The sequence below is a fragment of the Somniosus microcephalus genome, unplaced genomic scaffold (assembly GCF_052327205.1).
Source record: "Somniosus microcephalus isolate GS21.2 unplaced genomic scaffold, FLI_Smic_1.0 unresolved_chr9, whole genome shotgun sequence".
NCBI classification, from domain to species: domain Eukaryota; kingdom Metazoa; phylum Chordata; class Chondrichthyes; order Squaliformes; family Somniosidae; genus Somniosus; species Somniosus microcephalus.
In genome coordinates this window covers 25,310,816-25,325,869 of record NW_028225187.1, presented here as the reverse complement: position 1 = coordinate 25,325,869, position 15,054 = coordinate 25,310,816, and the positions used below count along the sequence as shown (strand labels likewise).

Below are 15,054 nucleotides of genomic sequence, written 5' to 3'. Positions count from 1 at the left end.
GGTGTGGCCTGCGCAATGATGTGCGCGTCTGGTCCAGATCCTGCATAGCTTGACAGCGTGCCAATATCCACCAGCATGTCAAAGCCCCACGCGAGGAGTTCACCATGCCAGAAAGAAGGTTCGACCACGTCCACATCGACCTCTTCGGCCACCAGCCGCCATCACAAGGTCACACGCACCTACTGACAATCGTGGACCGTACCACCCGCTGGCCCGAGGCCATTCCACTGATGTCCACCACCACCGCTGACATCGCGAGGGCGTTCATCGATATCTGGGTCGCTCGGTTCGGCGTCCCCTCGGACATGAGATTGGATAGAGGCCCGCAGTTCACCTCTGATGTGTGGGCCACCATCGCCCAAAACATCGGGGTGGCCGTTCACCGCACCACGGCTTACCACCCCCAAGCCAACGGACTGTGCGAGCGATTCCACAGGTCCATGAAAGCATCCCTCTGTGCCAGCCTCGAGGACGAGGCTTGGATCGACCACCTCTCATGGGTGCTACTCGGCCTATGATCCACGGTCAACGAAGACCTGCAAGCCTCGGTGGTGGAACTCGTGTATGGCCAGCCGCTGCGCATAGCCGGAGAGTTCCTGCCCACCGCCACGACCCCCTGGTCGGCTGACCAGCAGCGCCGCGCTTTCGCCAACCAAGCACAACAGTTCGCTCCGGTACCCACCGGCCAGCACGGCGAACGAGCAACCCGCGTTCCACCTAGCCTGCACATGGCCAAATTTGTTTTCGTGCGCCATGACGCCCACCGAGGACCTCTGCAGCCCCCATACGATGGATCCTACAAGGTACTCCAGACGGGGAACAAGTTCTTCCTCCTCGAAGTGGGCGGCAGAACTGACAAGGTGTCGGTCGACCGGCTCAAGCTGGCGCGCCTAGAGCCCGACAAACCCGTTCACGTGGGCCAACCCCCACGGCGGGGCAGACCACCTAAGAGCCCGACGCGTCCGACCGCCCCGCTCCCGACACCAACCGCCAAGAGCCGTTCCGGCCGTGCCATCAAGCCGCCACGCCAGTTCACACACTCCCTCCTATCGGATTCTGGGGGGAGCTGTGTGGCGTACCGATCACAGAAAGGACACAATCCACATTCCGGTCCGTAGACTATAAATCAGGCATCATGCCTTTAAGATGGATCACCATTTAAGAAACTCGATCTGCAACATAGTTAAGCCCAGAACGGGGGAGGAGCAGTCGAAGCTGTGCACTGATGAAAGGCAGCCATACTTTGTGTAGTCTCTGACTCCATTTAGTGATCAGCATGCAGCCTAAACAATTAAACCTTTTCTGTTGAACCTCTCCGAGTTCAGTATTTCTTGCTAGGAGTATGTAGACACCTACAACACTTTAGAACACCGACAAAGGTATCACATGAGATCTGAACATCCTCTTCTGGCTAGATTTGGGGACAAGTTAACCCTTCATTTAAAATGAATGAAAGAAATATCCTGTGGGTCCTGTGAGATTATCCCTCTTCACCCCACCCCATCCCCCCATTCTGAATTTGAACTCTGCTCTCCGCCCAGCCGATGTTTTACGCCCAAGTCTTAAATACTGAAATCTCCTCGGTCATTGTTGCAGCACCTGCAAATTTTAGGACATTCATGTTAAACGCTAAGCTTTGGACAAGGCAATTCTTTGGAAATCCACTGACGACACAGGATCGATAAATCCCACCTCGTTTTCAGATTGCCTGCTCCTTTGAAAATGTAATGATAGAGTTATGATTGGCAGGATTTAACGGAATGCAATTGGGGGGCCGTACATCAGAGGCTCAGCCTCCAATATCCTCCGGCGTTTTGCCACCCCCTCTACTGAAATTCGAGGGTGCAATTTCAAGTTTGTCTGGGGTGCAAAACCAGTAATAGCCCATCGGTCACCCTTTATACACACAGGCCAATTTCGAATTCTTTGTCTGCCAATTACGTATTGCACACTCTAAGTTAAATTTTAGCACCGAGATTTCAACTACCAATGATTTCCGGGACCAGTAAGTGGTAAGGCATTGTCTGATTAAACACCGTGCTGTTCCTGACCAGGTTCTGCTCGTTGCTAAATCAGTCAGACAGAAACAGAGGAGGTAACTTGACCTTGGATCCATGGGGTCAAATGCGTGCTATCGAATCTTGCACCAATTGTACACCACGCACGATATTCCTGTCCAATGAAGATGATGCGGCGCAAACACGGGAGGGACATATGATGGGAGGCGAATTCAATATCGCCCATTCCACACTATTGCAGGAAGCTAACGTTAGCCACTGGGAGTGGGCACTGAACTTCAAACATTGCAGCACTTACAAGTGCGCATTTCAGCAATTTTATGGATTGTACATAGAACCAGATGGTGCTATGATTTAAACAGGACACATCCAAAATTGAGTTATTACGTGATAAAGTTGGGAGTAAATCTTTTTCCACAGTGGATCCCTCTCCTATATTTATTTAACTATAATCCCCTGAAGAATTATTTCAATGAAAGATGAACAGTAATTACAGCTGATTGTAATTACCTTTTACCATAATGGAAACTTCATCACTCTCCTTTTATCACCGTGGTAGAAAGCGTTTTTTTCACACAGGTAAGTCCCCGAGTCCTTCAACGAAGCTGCCCCCATGTGCTTAGAGTTGATGTATGAATTCAAATTCATAGCTTTGCTATTTTTGTAAAATGTGTATTGAAGCATAATATTGAACTGCATTGTTTCAATAAAACAGATGAATTTTAACTGGTCTACCTCAAATTATTCAACTGCAGGCTCAGTCCTCAGTTTAGGTTTGGAGAAGAGTTCGGTGAAAACAGAATGTGTATTGGGAGGTAACAATTCATATCATACAGTTAAACAAATAGCAAAGATTATTGATAATAAGCGCAAGGCAATCCCGAGAACGGCCACGAGGGGCGTCTGTAATAAATGGTAACCAGCAGCTGTATTGTGGAACACTCCAGTAGGCAGCATTATTATATTGCTATGGATTTCCACTCGCTGCTTTGTTTGCAGAGAAATTAATCCGCTTAATATATTCTGCTAAAACAGTAACTCCACGCTGTGCAGGACCATTCAAGTATGAATCCTTCAATAGAAATGTGTTCTTTTAGCTATGCCCTGCTGTGTCTCAACATCTACTATGATCACTGTTAATTCTGCAAATATTCACAGCTACATCGCTCTGTCACCACCCAGTCACCACATTGGCTGGAAGGTATGATTCTGTGATCATTACTATGACAGGCTATTGCTTGAATGACCTGTGGGACAGCTCTCTCAATTTTTGCCCAAGTACCCAGATGTTAGGGAGGGGGGATTTGCAGGGCTGCCTGTGTGTCTTATCCGTGTCCGAATATGATGCCTAGTTCAATGCCAGGTGTTGCTCCAAGTTTTAATCTTATTGTTTTTTCTGGTGTTTTGATAAAACTTAGCTGCTTGCTAGGCCATTGCAGAGGGGAGTTAAGAGTCAACCACATTGCTGTGGTTCTGCAGTCATATATAGGCCAAGGATTCTTAGAATATATGACATCATTCAACAGCTCATTACCAGATCATATAAAGAAAATGAAAAAGAAAAGCAGTGGCCAACCTGTTACGCTGATGGTTACATTCGGGGAGATCCACTTCCTGTAACGTATTTTGAGTTCACACCGATATGATGCCGCATCTGACTCTTTCACATTTTCTATGGTGTACTGAGATTCGTCAGTTTTTGCCATTAAATGTTTATCTCGATACCACAGGAAGAGAAAATCTTCACTCCATTTCCAGGAAGGCATCAAGCATTTCAGGACAATCCTGTCACCTGACAGTGCGGATGTTGGTTTCACTTCCAGAGTTAAAATCGAACCAGAAGCTGCAAAAAATGTGAAACATTTGAACGAAATACAAATTAAAATATGTTAAAGCACCCTTCTTCAAAAATAAAAAACATTGGCTTGAAAGTGCAGCTCAACTTCCAGACCAAACGGTATCAGCTCAGTAACTAAAAGTGATTATAAGACCTAAAAAGTCAAACCAACATTTGTTGCAGCAGAAAGTGACCCTTCTCTTTCTTCTCTTGAGCTTACACTGCTCATATTGCCCTTCAAGGTTTAATCAACAAAGTTCAATGTCGAGGATCGATTCAACAGCCAGGCAGATGCCCAGCCCTCTCTATATACACGCCCGGTATTTGTAAATGTTGTGGAATCAAGATATTAAAACCGTGGTCGATTTCACCTTTTCAGGTGCTTCCGGTATCAGTAAAAAATCCCATGGAACTTCTCCAAGACCATGAAGTTGTTCGAGTTTCCTGGAGTATTGCTCGTTCGTCCAGCAAGACCAAACAAATTAGCTGCTCATTGTACCATTACCTTTTGTGGAAACACAGGGCAATTCACTGCCTTCACGCCTCTGCTGTAACTTCAGCAGGTGTGTGGAAGGGAACACCGTTTATGCGTGTAAAGAGTTTTTGCACTGCACATCCAATAAAGTTGTGGCAGTGATCAAGGAGCCAGCCCTAGGATATCACCTGTCAATATGTGTCTACCATTGTTTATTAGCTAGGTAGTAGCATTCCTTGCTATTTGTAATAATTTGATTTCTGTGAGGCACAAGATAAGGCACTAAATGTACACTCCACTTCTCAGCATGCCTCGGGTCTGCAGATGCGCTTCCAACCAATCCCAATCCCAGGGGAGGGACGGGAGGATACACTTGAGCTACTTTTCACTTTTACCGCCAAGAGGCCAAAGGGCAGTAATGGCGCAACCCTTAATTTCAAACCACTCTCGATTAATTTAACACTGAATTAAATAGAAATGCGACTCCAAAGGAATCTAAAACGGGCAATTGATTGGACATCGCCTATTTATTTCATCCTGTGATGAAAGGTAAAGTTATCCCCACTCCGGTATAAATTCGCAATACACAATCGTGCCAAATGAGCGAATACGAAACAGCATGCGGTTTTATGATTTTTATGTTTGATTTATAACAGGGACTGAGAGAGTAGCGACCATTCTGTGCATCCACCAATGTTGGATTTTTCCCTCTGTGATGGGTCACCCTACAACCTAATCTACAGAGGATGAAGTAATGTTTAAACGGAGAAGCCATTTCATATCAGACCAGCGACACAACGCAGCCAGAAGGCGGCACAGCAATACTCAGATGTCTTTATTATTAATATAAAGTAGGTTGCAGATCACAGATTTTGAAGTTTGACATTTGGATATAAAACAGATACACAGACTTAAAGGAGATATTAACGGTGTTATTCACGTATCTGTTGTTTTAGAGAGCGGCTGTTCCATGCACAATAACCAGTTTAAGGTCTCTCTTGACATAAATAACAAATGATTGACCTAAGCACATGTAAGAATTTGGGATAGATTTAGACTTTGTGTGATATTTCAATTGAAGTTAACGTGATATAAAGGGAGGTGAAACTGGCTGCCGATTCGCTATGATACGTTTGATACTGCCGCACAAAATAAATGTCCACCTTCTGGTGTGTTAATATCTCCAATAGCAGCTTGTATTTTCAACTCTGAGGAAAGCGCGCGGTCCCCCTATGAGGAGGAGGGATGAAGATTCACTTCTCCCCCGCGGCCCAATTTTATCCCAGTATTGCAAGGGCAGCACGGTGGCATAGTGGTTAGCACTGTTGCCTCACAGCGCCAGAGACCCGGGTTCGAATCCGGCCTTGGGTGACTGTCTGTGTGGAGTTTGCACATTCTCCCCGTGTTTGTGTGGGTTTCCTCCGGGTGCTCTGGTTTCCTCCCTCAGTCCAAAGATGTGCGGGTTAGGTTGATTGGCTATGATAAATTGACCCTTAGTGTTAGGGGGATTAAATACGTGGGGTTACGGGGATAGGGTGGGATATGTGTCGGTGCAGGCTCGATGGGCCGAAATGGCCTCTATCTGCATTGTGGGGTTTCTGTGATATCCTGTACTACATTTGACTGTGAGGCCCCTTTGTAAGCGTCCCATTTCTCGCCTAAAACTGAGCTATGACCATAGGTGTCAAAGTTTACTAACCAATGGTGACTAGATCCAGGGGTTTACTCTGCACATATGAGGACCAAGACAACGGCACTGAACACTGGTAAGATGCTCCACTGCGACTATTTGCATATCTTTCAATGAACTGATATCGAAAAGCAATATAGGTCGCATCTTTATACCAATAAGCCGCTTTATTCTCGCCTCTGTATCGACACTGCAGGTAAAATGCCTTCCCTTCTTTCACAATTCCATTCCTCGGATAGCTAATGACTACTACTGGAACATGGGCTGTAAAAAGAAAATTACATTAATTTCGGATTAGAAATGTTAAAACTAATCTTTGCAACATCCACTATAGGGAATTTTTAGTCGCTATCCAAAGCACGCGCTACCTCTCAAGTGTCCATGGATGGATCTTTTGATTTTCAATCGGAGAAATCGACCTCACCACCCTGTAAACCGAGACCTTCTGCCTGCTTAAACTTTTCGAGCGTTGGGCGGCAGCAGTACCTGCCTATTCCTGGCATTAGTCCTCCATCACCATGCAAATCAGGCTTGTGTGATTTACATGGGACCCCACTTAGAAAGATAGAAACATCGAAAAAAAGGAGCAGGAGTAGGCCATTCAGCCCTTCGAGCCTGCTGCGAAATTCAATATGATCATAGCTGATCCTATATCTCAATACCATATTCCCGCTCTCTCCCAACACCCATACCCCTTGATGCCTTTTGTGTCTAGAAATCTATCTCATTCTTAAATATATTCAGTGACTTGGCCTCAACAGCGTTCTGTGGTAGAGAAGTCCACAGGTTCACCACCCTCTGAGTGAATAAATTTCTCCTCGTCTCAGTCCTAAATGTCTTACCCCGTATCCTGAGACTGTGACCTCTCGTTCTAGACACCCCAGCCAGAGGAAACATCCTCCCTGCATCCAGTCTCCGTAGCACTGTCAGAATTTTATACGTTTCAATGAGATCCCCTCTCATTCTTATAAACTCTAGTGAATACAGGCCTAGTCGACCAAATGTCTCCTCATACTTCAGTCCTGCCATCCCGGGAATCTGTTGATCCTTCGCTGCTCTCCCTCTATTTAAAGTATATCCTCCCTTAGGTAAGGAGACCAAAAACCGCACACAGTAATCCAGTTATGGTCTCACCAAGGACTTGTAGACCTGTAGTAAGACATCCTTGCTCCTGTACTCAAATCCACTTGCAATGAAGGGCAGCATACCCATTTGCCTCCCTTACTGCTTGCTGCACCTGAATTTATGCTTTCAGTGCTTGGTGTACACGGAAAACCAGGTCCATTTGGACATTAACATTTCACAATCTATCACCATTTAAATAATATTCTGCTTTCTGTTTTTCCAACCGGAGTAAATAATTTCATATTTATCCACGTTATACTGCATCTGCCATGTATTTGCCCAAACACTCAACTTGTCTAAATCGCCTTGAAGACTCTTTGCATGCTCCTCATAACACACAATCCCATTTGGTCTCGTTTCATCAGCAAATTTGGAAATATTACATTTGGTTCCCCCATCCAATTCATTGCAATATCTTGTGAATAGCTGGGGCCCAAGCACTGGTCCCTGCAGTACCCCACTAGTCAGCGCCTGCCACCCCGTATGGCATTGCAGAGCAGAACTGTTCGGAGTGTGCTCCATGCACTCTCCCACCAGTTTCACTAGCAAAACCATAGAAGAGACACAGAATAAGTACGGTTTCCATAAATTTCCACATCCTTACGAAATTACACTGCTTGTTACATTTCCGAGCTTGGTGTCTTCTGCAGAGTTAGCAATTGTGTCCTTGTATACCAAATTCCAGGTGATACATAATTATCAGACAGAACAGTGATCCTAATACAGACCTCTGTGCGACACAACTGAATTTTCCCTTTCAGTCATAAAAAGCGACACTTCACAACTACTTTTCTTTTTGTCTCAGAGAATGTTTATCTACGCTGTCACTGCCCCTTAATCACAGCGATCAAAATACGAATTTTGCTACCCAGTTTATTATATGGTATTTCATTAAGCATAATTTGAAGTCTATATACACAATATTTAACCGCACTAATTTCATTAGCATTCTCTGTTACTTCAGCAATGATTTGTCTATCTTTCCATTCATTTATTAACTGAATTATGATTACTCGCTGCCAATCCTCAGTTAGACGAACTAGCAGTTACCCAGACCAATGTATAGGTCACTGTATCTTTAAGATATTTTGGTAGACATTAAACTTGACGCTGAGGCTTAAAACAGGGTTTCCGATTGGCCGACTGTTACTGAAACCGCCCACATTACATTCACACTGAATCAAACAAAACGATGATCGAAGGTTTCACTGAAAGGTGGCAAATCCAGAACGTCAGTTTTACATTCGTGTGAACAGCTGACAATTACGCCATTGCTGGATTGCTGCTGTCCTATAGATACAAATTGGAAGCGTTCATTGCACAAACTGGATTATTATCAATAATGAACATTATTGTCGTCATACCTTGTGTGGTCGCCTGATGAGTAACTTGCACTGAAAGAGAGAAGACAATGTAAAATATGTTTCATTATCTGAGACCATCTTCAAGTTTGGCCTAAGCTGCTAAGCTGTAAGGCAGCTAAATAGAGGAAACACCCAGGGGGTGAAATTCGGCTTCGGCAGGGACATACAACAGGCGGTACCATATTTGCCGGCAGACTATATGTGCCGCCAGGTATTCAGTTCAGTTGAAGTAAATGTAAAATATTATTACATCGAATTATGCCAATTTGACCCTCTCACGAACAAAGGGAAATTGTTTTTTTTTTAAGATACTAATGGTCTGAGGCCTACCTGGAAAAGTTGCTGCCAGATGAAAGGAAACGGACAAAAATTGAAATGAGTCATTGTTCTGAGAGCCACTGATTGTTCAGTCATGGAGAAGGAAACATTACTTTAAAATTAGTGATAGTCCATTTGGGATGGAAATCAGGAATCGCCTTTTCACACAATATTGGGCCAGAACTTCGGGACCCCACGGGTGAGTACGGGCTGGGTACTCATGCGCAGGCCCAATGAATGTGCCAATTGCGTGCATGCACTGCGCATGCGTGGGAATCCGGAACTTCGTTCGCTTAAAGGAAGAGGTTCACAGGTCAAACGCATGTGCCGGACAGGCAGCGCATGTGCCTGGAAATTACGGGTTATTTTGCAGCTTTCTCCAGGAAGGTAAGTCTCCAGCAGTTGCATTTTTAAAAAGCAGTCGCAAAGCTTGCTTTTAACAAGGTAAGTAGTGAATTAAGTAAAATTTTAACATTCTTTAAACAGGTTTATTATTTTTAAATACTTTAAAGAATGGTAAGTTTATTTTTAGCGATGTTAGAAACTGTAATAAAATTATTCAAACATTTAAATGACTGTTTAAATTAGTTATTTTATGTAATGTATAGTTATTTTAAAAATGTGATTTAAAAAAAAAAAATTATTTGAAGTTTTATTTATGTTTTGGGGCTGAGTTGTATTGATAGTTTTGATGGCTCTCCCTGCTACCATTGGCTCTCCATGGCCCACGTAATCCCAGGGGATGCTTCGAACTAACTGCGCCCCTGGGATACACAAGCACTGCGTGCCGGTAGTTGGAGGAGGCCCAGGATCGGAATCCCAAGCGGGCTCACAGCTCAACGGCCGGCGTGCTAGGTAAGTGCAGATTGGAAGCTTGCAGCCGCGGGAAGCCTCCGACCTGAATTTCTGGGCCAATATGTAGTGAGAATTTCAGCTCTCTCCACAGAAATCGCTGTGGACTGTGGGTTAAATTGAATTTTCAAGATGCAAAGCGATAAATTTTAGTTAAAAATGAAAGAAATAGTTGCATTTATATAGCGTGTTTTTAGACCTCAGAACTTCCAAAGCGGTTTACAGCCACTGGAGCACTTTTGAAGAGTAGTCACTGTAGGAAATGTGGCAGCTAATTTTCACACAATGATGCTGATAATGACCAGATAATCTGTTTTTGTTAGGTTGATTGAGGGACAAATATTGGCCACAGTACCGGGGATAACACCCTCGACGGGGTCTCCCTTTAACGTCTCATTTGAAAGACGGCACCTCCGACAGTGCAGCACTCCATCAGCACTGCACTGGAGGTGGAGCCTAGAATTTTTGCTCAAATCTCTTTACTGCGACTGGAATCCACGAACCTTCTGACTCACAGGCGAGCATGCTCCACTGAGCCTCGGCTGACACTAGTTGAGTAAGGGTAACAATGGATATTGAGCAAAGGGGGTTAATTGGAGCTGAGCATCAACCATGATATAATTGAATGACAGAGCGTCCTCGAAGGGCTGAATGGCCTACTCCTGTTATTAAGTTCCTATCATCAGTTAACTCATCATTATCATCATCATCGTCACAAGCATTGCTGGATTGCAACTGATGCTCCTGAAGACAGTACATGGCCAAGCATTTGGAAACAGAAAACTTTTGTCGCGCCTCAGACCACAGGAATCACACTACTAAAGCAATGTCTGTTGCTGCAAACTTTGAAATTATAATTGCAAAAGGGTCAATGATCAATGCAGATGTCTCTGTATTTCATTGTTTAACATGTAGAACTTGGGGCTTTAGTCGAGCAAGGATTCAATCGGGTGAATGTTTCCAGTATTCAGTTTGGCCAATTATTTTCAGAAACATGGGGACCATTATAAGCACAAGAACAAAGACATTAAGAAAACATCATCACTAAAGATCTACCGCATTAAGCAGTGGAACAAGTTGTGGCTAACATGGTCCCACAACCAATGTCAAGTTATTAAAATAGATGAGGTTCTGGTAAATGAGTCAGTGGTACATTAAAGATGCAAACCCTTTTGTTCCTGTTTTCTGCTCTTGTGGTCCAGTGGTTAACAAGACAACTGAGCGCTGACATCAGCAGCCCACAGGAATGCAACCTCAATGACATGTGACCATAAAGAGTCACTTCTGTCTAAGTTCCAGTAAATTGCATCATACATTAATATTGAAGATCCACAATTATAAATTTCCCTGTGAAAAAATCTTTAATCCGTCAGTTTAGTTCAAGTAAAATCATAGTAAATGTTATCTCTTCAGCATTGTTAACTCTAGGTTAGGCAGCAGATATTAATCGTGCCTGAAATTCAAAGTGGTGCCCGGTTAAGACATTGCTGTATGTTGTTCTCCCTTACACCAGTAATTAAAAAGAAATCATAGTGATTACGCATAGGCGAGTTGAATAAAACTACTAATGTTCTCTCTCACTCTGCCTCGCTCTGTTGCTATCTGTGTGTCTCTGGCTCTGCCTCTCTCTCTTTCGCTCTCTCTCTCTCTCTGTGAATCTTCAGCCCACCGCCGCCCTAAATGTTTGACTTCTTTTTGTCTGTCTCTCGCTCTCTCTGTCTCTCCCTCGCCGATTCTCTCTCTATCTGTCACACTTTCCCGGTCTTCATATGTTTGCCTGTATATATCTCGGTCTCACTCTCTCTCTGACTTGCCTTATGTCAGTGGCACTGTCTGCATGTCACTCTCTGTTGCTCTCACTCTGTCTATTTGACTCTCTCTTTCTCTCTCATTGGCTATCTGTGTCACTGCATGTTGTTTCATTCTACCTGTGTCTCTCTCTGCGTCTGTACCTCTTTGTCTCTCCCTCGTGTTTTCTCTCTCTCTGCCTCTTTCGGTGCGTCTCTCTCTCTATGTCATCTGTGTTTATGTCTTGCTCTATCTCTTTGACTCTGTCGCTCTCGTTTGTCCATCTTCCTCTTTTATTCTGATTCATTGACAACCACTCTCTCTCTCCATTTGACTCTCTCTCTGACTCAGCCTCTCTCTGCATGTTTCAGTACCTGTGTGTGTGTGTGTGTGTTTGTTTGCAAGTTTCTCCCTCTCTATCTCTCTGTAAATCTATCTATCTCCCTGTCTCTCTATAGCAGATGGTAAACAAGAAGCCAGCCTGTGCCACACAAAATCATGAAGCAATGATATAGACCAAGGTTAACAGCTAGCCGCAGACACCAAGCATTGCAAAGCTCACCGCATTTATTAATAGCATTTAGTAAGAGTGAAATAACTGGGACAACGCTGACACTTGATATGGAGTTCATAAAAATGTTACTTCCTACTTATAAGCAAAACTACAAGAATTAGACATTTGAAAGCAGTTTCTGCAGGTGAGGCTAAATATTTGCTAATGTAATAAACAGTATGCTGTCTAGAAGCAATCTTAAGAGGGCTGCAACCTGTTATAGTAAAGTGGATATACTTAGATGAGCAGAAAGATCTTATTACCCTGACTTATCAAACTTAACATTGTTGCACTAAATTCAGATTAAAACTGAAACATAGAAATGACATTTCAACGCATTTTAAATAAATGTCTTACTTTCAGAAACTGTCAATATCAATTTTTGGGACGCTCCTTCTTACAGAATGAGCTTTATTAATCTGAAAATAGATCCGCGGTGAGTGACGCAGATTATCAAAGGCACTGGAAATATTTGAGATTCACTTACAGAAGATCAGAAGGCGACAGATGTGCTTCATTTCGAATGCGGGAGATCCGAGCAGCAGTCCCCCTCCCTCTGTGAAGACGCGCGCTTCGGATCAGCTGTTTTCAATTCTGTTCACCTGAAAAGTGAAATCATAAAATCACATTCAGCCGCTGACTCCGTTCGACTTCTTCAATACCAAATGCCCGCATGCGCAGATCCCGAGTCTGTACTTACGGGGAATGAGGAGACAGCGGCTGGATCGAGTTCCCCGGGAGCAGTCTGCAGCTGTGGAGCTCTGCCCATGCACCAGCCGACTGCACACTGAGATCAGCGTGTCTTCTGACCACATTGGAGAAAAGAAGAAGTTGAACTGGACATGATGACTGGTCCACCCTAATGCTGAAAAGTGAATTGAGCCCTGTCAGTTTAAAATAACTTATTATAAGAAGAGAGCAGTTGGAATACAGGCCGGAGAAATCTCTGGAAACTGTTATAAATATGATGTATTCTAACCGCCGCTTGTAATGTTTACACAGCGACTGGCCTGGTCTGTGGCCCCAAGCTGAAAGCACATTTTTTTTCACGGCCCAGGGAAGCGGTCACCCCAGCTATGTGTGTGTGTCCTGGCACAACAGTAGATTGGGAACAGAGGTTAAGAGCTGATCCCAGTGGGAACTGTGACCACTGAACGTGTTTCACTCTGGCAAATTTAACCATTAATTCCCTAAAGTTTAACCCAGTGTTTAACAAAGAGCTGATTCGAATCTCGGACTACTGAAACCTAAACACAGGCTTATCATATGTATCTTTTGGAGCTGTTCAATCTAGTCCCACTATCCGGCTCACTCGAAGTAAGCGTTAATGTTATTCTACCAGAACCAATAATCCAATTTTTTGCAACATTGCATTTTGATCAATTTAGCCATCTTACTGCAGACATACAAGGCAATGGAATATCTCACCCACTCAGTGCTGACTATGTGTTACAAAAATGTAACCATGCAAGTTGTTATTGCTGTGGTGTAACATTCTAATTACTGAGTATGAGTTGTATGAAACACTTAACCCTGTCAGTGTCACAATGGGCAGATGAATAAGCCTGTGACCATTCTCTGCAGGTAAATGAGTGAAACAATTGCACCCAAATACTAATTGTACCTACACTGTCCTACTGGTAGAGATCTATGATTAACTCCTTGATCGGTGTCTATATTCTACTACTGGTGCATGGCTATGGTTAATATGCATGCTGCCGATTGGTGCTGATCTATGTGTACTACCTATACTGTGCTACTGGTATTGGTTTATGATTAGTACTTTCAGTTCCCCCTATATACAGGACTGTGTAAAGTATGGCCACTGTCCTAATGGGACAGATCTGTTATTAGTAAATAAACTGCAAAATCGTTTAGATTCCTGTTTAGGACAAACACTATCCTACTGGTGTTGGTTTATGCTTAGTACTTATAATGACGTCTATCTACAGGACTATGATCAGTACCGACACAGCCCTAATGGTACAGGTCTGTTATCAATACATAAATTGCAAAATTGTATTGTTTCTTGATTAGGACCAACACTAGCCTACAGGTACTGGTCTACAGTTAGTACCTGCACTGTCATACTGGTGCAAACATTTTATCAGTATGTTTGGAAGCCTACTGGTACAGACCTGTGAAAATTACCCACAATATCCTCTTTGCACAAGAATGTTATTAGTACCTACATTGGCTTGCTGGCACAGGACTGCCATTACAAAATGAATTACTGGGACTGATACATACGCTACTGATACAGGTCCTGAACTTAGCAGAACAACTCCGTTCAGTCCATAAGGAAGACCCCGAGTTTCTGGACGCCTGTCACGTTAATTCGATGCTCCACTCTCACTCTGACCCCTCCGCCCTCGGCCTCTTACACTGTTCCAATGAAGCTCAACATAAGCTCGAGGAACAGAACCTCATCTTTCGATAGGCACTTTACAGCCTTCTGGACTCAACATCGAGTTCAACAATTTCAGACCATAAACTCGGCCCATATTTTTTACCATCTGTTTTCTCTCTCTCACAGAGCTGCTGTCGATCAGTCAGCCATTGCCATTTACACTTCATCTAGAGCCATCTTTTATTACATAACTTGTCCCATTATCATCTCATTTTGCCTTTCACCATCATCCCTTTTGTCTGTTAAGCTCTCCTGCACAGACCTTCCTTTTTGTTCTTTCCTCCCCTCCCCCTCTCCCTGCCTCTACACTTGCTTAAAAACCTGTTCCAACTCCAGCTTTTTCCAGTTCTGATGAAGGGTCATCAACCTGAAACTTTAACTTTGTTTCTCACTCCACAGATGTTGCCTGACCTGCTGAGTATTTATAGCATTTTCTCTGGTTATTCCTGAACTTAGATTATGCCGTACACTACCTGAACCAGTACCGATCAGCTTTGAGTTTGAAAAACATTTAGAGTCAAGCTTCTGATGCTGTTTCAAGACTTCATTATCTATTGCAATATTCAGATCGAAATTTTTAATAGATCATTCGTTGTAAATAATTCAGTTGGGCAACACAGCAGA

General features: G+C 43.7%; 1 protein-coding gene across 1 annotated transcript in view; it reads right to left on the bottom strand.

Annotated features, from left to right (window-relative positions):
- The window catches only part of LOC147084951 (Fc receptor-like protein 3), a 49,368-nt gene extending 36,830 nt beyond the window's left edge, over positions 1-12,538 (bottom strand). The window contains exons 1-4 of the mRNA XM_085979384.1: positions 12,508-12,538; positions 8,510-8,539; positions 6,030-6,284; positions 3,595-3,861 (exon numbers count right to left, since the gene is read on the bottom strand). Of these exons, the coding sequence (XP_085835510.1) occupies positions 3,595-3,861; positions 6,030-6,284; positions 8,510-8,539; positions 12,508-12,538 (583 nt within the window). The remainder of the gene's footprint in view (positions 1-3,594; positions 3,862-6,029; positions 6,285-8,509; positions 8,540-12,507) is intronic.
- Between the last annotated feature and the right edge of the window lie 2,516 nt (positions 12,539-15,054).